This window comes from Mytilus edulis, chromosome 4 (assembly GCF_963676685.1).
Source record: "Mytilus edulis chromosome 4, xbMytEdul2.2, whole genome shotgun sequence".
Lineage (NCBI taxonomy): Eukaryota > Metazoa > Mollusca > Bivalvia > Mytilida > Mytilidae > Mytilus > Mytilus edulis.
The window spans coordinates 57,573,466-57,584,503 of record NC_092347.1 but is presented as its reverse complement, the minus strand read 5'-3'; the positions used below and the strand labels follow the sequence as shown (position 1 = coordinate 57,584,503).

The 11,038-nt window shown below is 32.9% G+C and overlaps 1 protein-coding gene across 1 annotated transcript; it reads right to left on the bottom strand.

The window, feature by feature from the left end:
• Positions 1–3,284: 3,284 nt before the first annotated feature.
• LOC139518480 (neuropeptide Y receptor type 2-like) lies at positions 3,285–5,492 on the bottom strand. Its single transcript, XM_071310002.1, has 2 exons — positions 5,434–5,492; positions 3,285–4,883 (listed from the first exon to the last, which is right to left on the bottom strand). The coding sequence occupies exon 2, from the start codon at positions 4,825–4,827 to the stop codon at positions 3,859–3,861; it is 969 nt and encodes a 322-aa protein (XP_071166103.1). The 5' UTR covers positions 4,828–4,883; positions 5,434–5,492; the 3' UTR covers positions 3,285–3,858.
• Positions 5,493–11,038: the final 5,546 nt, after the last annotated feature.

The following is an 11,038-nucleotide window of genomic DNA, read 5'->3' as shown; positions in this document are numbered from 1 at the left end:
AATCCTGGTATCCATGATGAGTTTATTTGCATGCAGCAACACAGGTCCCAACGAAATATTCGTTTTGTTTCCATTAACAAATTCAGTCATTTGTTTGTTTGAACTTGGTATCCACTGCCCTCTTAAAACAAGACTTTATTTCAAAGAAACCTTCACAATTACATAATTGCATAATGACATAATTGACATAATTGCCAAGAAGCCAATTCTCCACCAGAGACCAAACGACATTGAAGTTTACAACTATAGGTCACCGTACAGTCTTTAACAAAGAGTGAAACCTATACCATAAAGTCAGCAATAAAAGGCCCTGAACTGAAAAATGTAAAACAATTCTAATGAGAAAACTAATGGCCGGATTTAAGAACAAAAACAATGAAATAAGTATACATATGATATACAGCAATAAACATATTTCTTGGTATTGTGCACATCCTACTTGTTATTAGTACCCTATTGACGAAGTCAAAGTGGACTTGAGGTTTGCACTCTGTCCATCTGTCAGTCTATCAAATCAGTTTTCCGCACTTTTTCATGCCTGAAGATATTGATTTGATGTTTGGTGTATTGTTTTATCATGACATGTTACAGATCAAGGATGAATTTTGTTCCGGTCTGGTAATTTTGAACAGAGTTGTAGTCCTTGGACTTAGAAAATTCACCACAATAATCAGTTGTCCATACTTTTTTATGCATGCTTGAAAATATTGATTTGAACATTGGTATATAGTTTTAATCATGACAAGTTACCGATCATTTTCGAATTTTGTTCTGGTCTGATAATTTGGGCAGAGTTATTGTTCTAGGACTTTAAAAAATCACTAATAGGAAAACAACAATTAACTCCCCCCCCCCCCCTCCCCCCTGTCTTGAAGTTAAATGGTTGCTCCCTTATCGGGATCTCTACTGATCACCAGTCATCAACTATCTTGACAATCAAGGAAAACATTTCGAAGACATGTTCATCTTGCTTGTGGTTACACTTCAGTAAAATAAAACAGGAGTTAACTCCAGTGATCTGGAAAGGCAATAGTGACACCCATTGTTTGACTGTCATGTCATGATAAAACAATACACCAAACATCAAATAAAATATTGTTATCGGAGAGAATGTTTCATAGTTACAATCCCAAAATTTAGACAGGTAACTAGAGTTTGATTCGGCATGGTACAAAATGTAATAAAATCAAAACAAATAATTTTATTGACTCAAAAAACTCAAAATATTAGATTTTTACCAAGACAAGCATGACAATAATTTGACAAACTGGTTCACAAAGTTAAAGTCGACCAACATTATTTATATTATAGAAGTATTTTATATATGATACAAGTTTCTTTTGTAAGTTTTCAATGTGCTCTACCAGAACTAAAAATTAAAGAAACAACAGTCAGACACGGCTTCCGATGCCTCTTTGTTTTTAGACTTATACCTCGAATTAGAAATATGAGTCATCTCAGTACCAGAATCTATGATACATGAGACGATTTTAATTTTGAAATTATAAATTTCCCCCATCTTAGCATTAAAACAGCTTTACCTGTCTAAGTAGAAAGTAGATGAACCAGGGATATGTCAAAGATCGTTTCATCCTTTTAAGAAATAAAGTTCATCTGAAGCTACTAAAACCTTGCTGATAAATATTCCGTATCAATTTTACAAATAATACACGATGGTCATGAGTATAGATTCTGGGTACTGACGTTATACACCATCTTAAGAACTTTTTATAGTATTATTTTATTTGTCTTTATGAACATTACATTAACTGTTTAGTCTGTTTTTTGTGATATCCGTTTGACGTGGCTCTGTACTTATATATCCCGTCCTTGTGTTATTGTGAGTAGAGAAATTTTTGTAGTCTAGTTATTCATTTTTGTTAATGAGTGCTTTGTCTGTATGCCATTTTGTGTTCCTCTGCTACAATTTTGTTTGTTTTTATAGTGATTAAGATTATAATAAAATATTGACTGCTGTACCCCAAATTTTGTCTAGCTATTAAACCAGGTTTTATCTACAATTTTCTAAGTAAGAAAATGCCTGTACCAAGTAAAGGAATATGACAGTTGTTGTCCATTCGTTTGATTTGTTTGACCTTTTGAATTTGCCATTTGATTAGGGACTTTCCGTTTTGTATTTTCATCGGCGTTCTGTATTTGTGATTTTACTTTCTAAATAAAACTTGAATTCTAAATTTTATATCAATTTGTCTTGTACGTGACCGAATGCTTCAGTTTTTTAATTTATCTGTTTTACGCAAATAATAGATCGAAAGCATAGATCGGAACCCTATCTTCCGAAATATTTCTGGACTGCTGCCTGAGTCTGTCATCGTAATTGATGTAGATGGAACCCAACTTTCAGTCATCTTACTTTTCGAGAAAAACTAAGAATTTTCTTATCCCAGGAATAGAGTACCTTAGCCGTATTTGGCACAACTTTTTCGGAATTTTGGGTCATAAATGCTCTTCAACTTTGTACTTGTTTTGCTCTACGACTATTTTGATCTGACCGTCACTGATGACTCTTATGTAGACGAAACGCGCGTCTGGCGTATTAAATTATAGTCTTGGTACCTTTGATAACTATTTATACCACTGGACCGATGTCACTGCTGGTGGACGTTTCGTCCCCGAGGTTATCACCAGCCCAGTAGTCAGCACTTCGATGTTGATATGAATATCAATTATATATTGTCATTTTTATAAACTACCTGTTATAAAACTTAGAATTTTTTTTGAAAAACTAAGGATTTTCTTATCCCAGGAATAGATTACCTTAGCCGTATTTGGCACAACTTTCTGAAATTTGGGTCATTAATGCTCTTCAACTTCGTACTTGTTTGGCTTTACGAATATTTTGATCTGACCGTCACTGATTACTCTTATGTAGACGAAACGAGCGTCTGGCATATTAAATTATAGTCTTGGTACCTTTGATAACTATTAGCAATACAGTCTTTTGTTTTCTCGTTTTAATTGTTTTACATTGTCATATCAGGGCCTTTTATAGCTGACTATGCGGTATGGGCTTTGCTCATTGTTGAAGGCCGTACGGTGACCTATAGTTGATAATGTCTGTGTCAATTTGGTCTCTTGTGGACAGTTGTCTCATTGGCAATCATACCACATCTTCTTTTTTAAATTTTATAAACATTGATTATTTTCCAAATTATGAGACGAAGAAAGGAGCGATTCGCTTCCTTCTAAATATTGAAAAGATATTGCAAAAAATTATTTAAACATACATAAAGATCTTTTTTAGTCTTGCTTAAAAAACAAAAGACGATAACATTAATAATGTAATGCTGTTGGCTATATTCCAGAACAACGGAGAATGACATATGAAAATTTGAAGCTTTGAAATCATTTATAATTTATGGATTATTTAATTGACCAGATCATAAAATCGCTACATGAGTGAATACAATCTGTTAAAATCAGTTATAAGATAACCTTACGGTCACACGACAAACGACTTCATCTTGAAACGCCTTGGCAACAAAAAGAAAAACTTTCAAAACTCCATTGAAATTTGCCTTATGGTATAAAATTACCACACATGTCTATTTTTGAAATTTTAATCAAACTGTATAATAAAGGGGTCTGCCTACCTTATAAGTATTCCAATATAACAGGGTCAAGGGTCAATGATATTTTGTCTTTGTAATTTCGGAGTAAATGCTATCGACAATAATGCAACGGGACAGCGAACAGCACTTATAATTGCATTCAGTCTAATTACGTTTATCTTATGCATGTTCTCTGATATTTAGTGTCTTCAATAGTCATGTTGTTCAGATATTGTTAAATGACATATTGTTGATTTTGAATATTCACTCATTAAGTAACACTACTTTAAATAAGTGACATAAATTCTTTTTTGAAATTATCACTCATACAGCCGTAAAGAAATGGATTGTAAATCACAGAACTCATTGCTACTATGTGAGCACTAAATAAACATAATGTGAAGTAGTGCCAGTTTGAGAAAGACGATATATACTCAGCCAAAAATATTGTTATATTTAGAGGCAGCCAACAACAAACAAAAATAGTAACCATAGTAACCAACATCTTATTCGTACGCTGTTTTCTTTTCATATCTATCTCTTCTTGCTTTTTAGTCTTTGATTGATTTAAATAATTAGACTGTATACGCCTTTTCAAAACTAATGAAACGCTTGTATAACTAAACATTATTATAAAGCAAGGCACAATATATTGAAGCAGAAGACAAGTTATGCTGAATATTCGTGACGATTGATCGGTCGGCCATCTTTCCACACATTTGATAGATCCGTCTCTATTTTCATTTAGTCTCGAGTAAACTCCAAGAGGAACTGATATAGAAATAGATATTAGCCAGATGATAAAAATAATCCGAAAACAGTTGGAAATCTGCAATGGCGGTTTTAAAGGATATACAATTGCCCTATACCGAATAACTGCAATAATGGTAGATGTTAGTGTTGAAACGTATACACAAATGGCTACGGTCATTGATACTAAATGACAAAAAAACTCTCCAAATACCCATGATTGCAAGTAATATGATATTGGAGTAAACGGTACAGCTAGTAAACACAAAAGAATATCCGAAACAGCAAGATTTGTAATAAAGATGTTGATAACAGTCCTCATCTCCTTTTTACACACAACAACAAATACAACCAGACAGTTTCCGCTCACACCTAATATGAATATAACACAATAAAGTACTATACATGTTACCAGTAAAACGGGGTTTTGCATTAATTTCTCTGAACTGGAATCATTTTCATATCTTTTAATGAAATTATTAGTGATATTTGTAATATTTTCCATCGGTGAAGTATATCTGCGTATTGTTATAGGATGTGGTTCTCCCACACGCTTCAAATCTCAAACAAAATAATAACATAGAATCATTATTTATTTTTCTGTATGAGTTATCGTTCTTAATCACAGACCATTTCAGTCTATCTAACTGGAATCTAATCGACTCAAAAATTATTTGCTTCGTGAAATGTAATTTTTTTGCTCTTTTTATCGAAAACAGAAATACTATTTTTAAACGAAAAGTATATGTGATAATAGCAGCTAACGTATTTTACAATCCGCCCACGGTTGGTCACTGGTCACTGACAATACGGTACTCACATTGCATATTATTAGCAGATGCAACTGCGGGTACGTAATCAATTAGATAAGAGATCTCGTTTTGCTAATTTATCAAGTTGACAAATTGCCAAAACTTGCGTCGCAATACATATATATAAACAAAAACAAAAATCACACAATTGCATACGAAACTGTTCTATTCATAAAACAAATTGCATATTGCAGTTAAATCCGATATACTCGATTATATACAAATAAATAAAGATAGTCATAGTATAGGTGAAGTATTTATATTTCAGTCTACTAACATTGAAATAAGCTAATACTTACCATTGAATGCCAGCGATCTCCATTCTTTATTCACACTTTTCGCACGATGATGTAGATGTACTACTGGATTACGATTAGTAAGTATTACACGTAGGCAGAACTAGTATAATACTATCAACAGTAATTAAGGTTGCAAGTCGGAGGTTATGGTAAATAACGTCTTCTTTACTTCTTTTAGTTAACATCTATAGATGGAACATACAGTAAACAATGGTATCTAAATCCCTGAATAATTAAAACAACTAATTGTTTTATCTGTTTTCTTGAAGTGAACAAGACAGTTTGTTTAGGGGCCAACTGAAGGACGCCTCCGGTTGCGAGAATTTCTCGCTACATTGAAGACCTGTTAGTGACCTTCTGCTGTTGTTTTTTCTATGGTCGGGTTGTTGTCTCTTTGACACATTCCCCATTTCCATTCTCAATTTTAGTTATATAAAAACGGTTGAATAATATATAATTTTTGGTTTTATCACTTTGATTTTATTAATGTTGACTGTCATTAATAGAATCGCTTCCTGGAAACTCAATGGATTTATATGGCAAGTTAAAGATCATTGAGATTAAAACTTACTTAATAATTTATTATTCATTAACAATATGTTCAAATTGAATTCCCTATTTATGACTTACTATGTAAAGGAATTCATAAGGTTGTTCGCTGCGATGGCTGTATGTATTGTCTGATGTCTTAATTAATCACGCAGTTGTAATTGCCGAGCGTGAATTCCATATTATTAAATATTGTGTACACACCTTAACGTAACACATTTTGAATTGCTCCTAGCTTCTTATAAGTCTATGAGGTTTGCAATTGCGTCTGGCGGACAATAAAGGTGAATTTCGCAGTGTACAACATTCTTGTACTTGAAAAAAAAATATTGTTTAATATAATGCTTAATATATCAACATTATCGGTCGTCCCACTGTCTATATCACTCTGTTCAGCTCTTAATATTATTCAGTATCATGTCTTTGTGACGTCAAATACGTTGACCCGGCCTTAATAACTTTGACCCGGACATATCAGCGACGTCATAATGTTTGAACCGACGTTAATAACTTTGACCCGAACTTATCAAGTCATCTTTTGTGTGCTGGTGAAACAAAGAAAACACTTCTGAAACACGCAAATATAGCCCGATAAATCGATTATCAGATTATCTGCATATTGATATTGTAAAATATCAGCTGCTTGACATTATATGAAGGCTTTTTGATCTCGTTCGCTACGCTCACTCGACAAAAAGCTTCATATTATGTCTCGCAGCTGATATTTTACGATATCAACATGCAGATAACCTGATAATCGGTACATATGATGTGTAAATAAACTGGCATGGCTGTCAAGCTTCAGTAAAATCAAATTACTAACAAAAAATATATAAAATAGTTACTATATAGATTCTGGGTACTTACGTTGTATAGTATCTTAATAACTTGTTATAGTATTGTTTTATTTGTCTTTGTGACTGCAACTTTTACTGTTTAGTCTCTTTTTTTGTGATATCCATTTGACGTGGCTCTGTACTTATTCATCCCGTTCTTGTGTTATGATCAATTTTTGTTTTCTAATATTTATTTTTCCTAATGTGCTTTGTTATATGCCTTTTAGTCTTTCTTTGTTACATATGACGTGGATCTATACTTATACATCCCGTCATTATGTTATTGCGTTATGATCATTTTTTTTGGTAATTTTGTCTTTCATTTTTACTAGTGTTTTTTAATAGTGATTAAGATTATAACACAATGTTGACTGCTTTACCCCAATTTTTGACATGTTTACCTATTATGTCTGTTTGTTTTGTTCACACACAGCTGTAAATATACTGGAATTTTATTCGTCTGTCATGCAAGTGAGAGGTTTGGCTATTTATAAAACCAGGTTTAATCCACCATTTTCTACGCAAGAAAATGCCTGTACCGACTCAGAAATATGACAGTTGTAATCAATTCGTTTGATGTGTTTGATCATTTGAATTTACCATTTGATAAGGGACGTTTTGAATTTTCTCGGCGTTCGGTATTTTTGTGAATTTACTTTCTACACAAACTTGACTTGAGACCGAGATGTATCCTTCAAATTGTCTTATGCGGAACCGAAGGCTTCATTTTTTTCATTAATGGTTTTAAAAGTTTTATATTTTCTTACGTCTTTATTTAAAAAAAAACAATTTTGACTCTTATTATTAGCTTTGTTGATCAAAAGGTTTTTTTATTATCATGTATGATATACTTATCTCGGGATTATCCAATAAACACCAGGTACATGGTTTATCTGTTTTAACGCAGATAAAAGATCGAAAGCATAGATCGGAACACTATCTTTGTGACGGTCCGAAAACATTTTGGGCTGCTGAGTATGTCTTCGTAATTGATGTAGGTAGAACCCTTTTTAGGGTTATTTTACTAAACCAACCAAACACCGTTTTAGCAATACAGGCTTTTATGAACATGAAGTATTTCGAAATTATGAGGTGAAGAAAGGAGAGATTCGTGTCTTAAAAATATTGAAAAGATATTGCAAAAAATCATTAAAACATACGCGAAGATGTTTCCTAGTCTTGTTTACAAAATCAAACATTGTAGACGATAACACTAACGAAATTGCAATGCTGTTACTATTTTCCAGAACAACAGGGAATGACATATGAAATGGATTTTTTAATTGATCAGATCATACAATCACTAAATGAGTGCATACAATATGTTACAAACAAATACAAGATAACCTTACAGTAACACGGCAAACGACTTGAACTTGAAACGCCTTGGCAAGAAAAAGGATATATTAAAAAACTTCATTGAACTAGAATGTGCCTTATAGTATAAAATTACCACACATGTCTATTTTTGAAAGGTTAATCAAACTGTGTAATAAAGGAGTCTGTCTACCTAATAAATATTCCAATATGCCAGGGTCAATGATATTTTTCTATGTAATTTTCAAGTAAATGCTATCGACAATAATTCAACGGGACAGCGAACAACGCTTATAATTGCATTCAGTCTAATTACGTTTATCTTATGCATGTTCTCTCGGATGTTTAGTGTCTTCAACCATCATGTTGTTCAGATATTGTTAAATAATATATTACTGATTTTGAATATTTGATAAATCAAATGATTTGTGGAAAATGAAACCTCAAACAAAATCACCAAGACCATATATAGAGGATGTCTGTCATTCTAGAACGATATGCATGTGTCAATACAGAATGTCCTGTGTAGTATGTGTATTCCAGACGCAGAGACCTCAAATGATCTCCCTTCACGCCAAATGTGTCTTTTTTTCCCAAAAAAATACATTTAGATATCATTCGATTATTTAACTATTAGTCGAAGAACAAAATGTACAAAGGAAACGCAAAATAATTTCTGTAATAAAAACGAAAAACATGACTACAACAAAACAAAACGCTGGATATCAAGGCTTCATAAAATTCTCATCGTCACATGTGTATATTTGTATTCTATCTTTAAGTAGATAATGCATGTCCTTTCACATACTACTATTGCGTGGCTTGTGTTCCCGCAAATTCGTTATTGTATCGCAACGTCAGAACAAAAAGTAACTAGCAAAGTTGTGCACAAATTTTCAAATTGATTACAGAACATATAAAAAAAAATTAGAATATTACAGCAATATTTTCATTGAAAGACATATTTCAAGGACAATCGTACTGTTATTGCTTATTAGTGATAACACCATACAAAGGGGGTTAATGTCATACCTTATCATCAGTGGCGGATCCAGAACTTTTTAATAAGGGGGGGGGGGGGGGGGGCTGCTGACTGACATAAGGGCTCCAGTCATGTTTCAGTGATTCTCTATATAATCAACCAAATTTTCCACACAAAAGTGGGGCGGGGGGGGGGGGGGCAGGCCCCCTGGATCCGCCTATGCTCATTTCAAACGGAATCATACTCTAGTAAAATGTTCTGTATTGAAATAATGTTTTATTTGTAAAGAGACAGAATATACCAAGGGGATATTTAATACTCATGACTCGAACTGACAACACTATGGGGGAAAAAAACAAAAGACGACCAAATACTAAACACCAAGAATAGAAAACTGAGCATCACGAACCCAACCAAAAACCCCGATAGAGTTGTACATGTAAAGACTAATACAAATCCGGTCACAAGTCTCATCTATAGTGATGTCTAAGTCGAAGTTAGAAGGGCATGATTGTTGATCATATTCATGATCATCTGAGACACATACATTCTATACTGGTCAACTAGCTTTTGATGGCGTCGGTGAAACTTTCAAATTGATGTCTTTATTCTTTTTTTTGAACAAGTGGTGGTTAGATAGCATATTTTTTCCGATAGAAAGTTTTCTGCTATCCCCAAAACACGTATGGTTGCCTGTATTGCTTACATCCATTTAATTTGAACTTTTTTAGATAATTGTCTCATTGGCACTCATACCTTATTTTTTATCTCAGTGTATTAGATAGAAATGGTTCAAATATATACATATATTTATCTTATCTCCTATACATTTCTAAGAATATGATTTGTTAAAACCGTCTGCGTGGAGACCGTGTATATTCCATATTAGTTTGGTAGGTAGGCGGGGCTTATTTCAATACACGGGTAGTAGTGGAGCTATGAATTTGGCACTATTTGATTATTTAAATGCATTGAAAGTTCTGTTTAGGTTGTTATATCAACGTTGTTGATATTAAATTTTTATTGATGGCATTTTTTTTGTGCAGACCAATGGAAGTCGGTTCTTAAAATTCAACTTGAACATTTTGATATAGAAATAAGATCATGTGGTATGATTGCAAATGAGACAGCTATTGTCTTATGAGTCAACAAAAAAAGATAGTCGGTAAGATAAATTCGTTACATAATGTGCTAGTGACTTAATACGATATATACGGAGTCAGTAAGTTCAATATGTTCGACCATCGCTCTCACCCCATATGAAATGTAATGTCCCCGTATATATCGTATTAGGTCACTTACACACTATGTAACTTTTAATATTTGATATTTTATGAAGGTGAAGAGGTAAAGGGCACACGTGTGAAGTACCGATGTTCATCTTCTGTTTTTCAGTTGTCCCTGACAATGTTCTTTTTTTTGTATTATTTTAGTTTTATTGTTGAACATTATTTTGATACTTTAAAATTTTTAAGATTTGATTGCAAGCACTTATAATGGGAAACAGAGAACATAATTGAGCATGTAAATTTGACATCTGTATTTTGTTCATTTGTCGACATATGTGTCACGCATTAGCAGTACAACACACAGGCATATTTTTATTTTATTACGCTTCTAATAAATCTTTAATACAACTAACGCCTAATAATTTTCTATGGTCATAAGAGTATTCTGCACTTTTTTCCATTTTTGTTATACACAACCATGTATGTTTTAAAGTTTAAAAGAAGTCTTTAATACACAAATGTATTGCTGTATCATGTTTGAAACCTAAAACTTTGGGTTTTTTTTTTTGCGTTTTGTGTTGTAATAAATGGAAAATTTAATGCTTTCTACTTGACAGGTCCCAGTGAAGGCTACAGCAAGTTTCAACCGTCTAATACTTTAGATTCTAGTTACTTGTGTGTTGTCCCAACTA

Excerpts from the sequence above, each read along its gene's own strand:
- LOC139518480 (XM_071310002.1), bottom strand. The coding sequence starts at position 4,827 with ATGGAAAATATTACAAATATCACTAATAATTTCATTAAAAGATATGAA.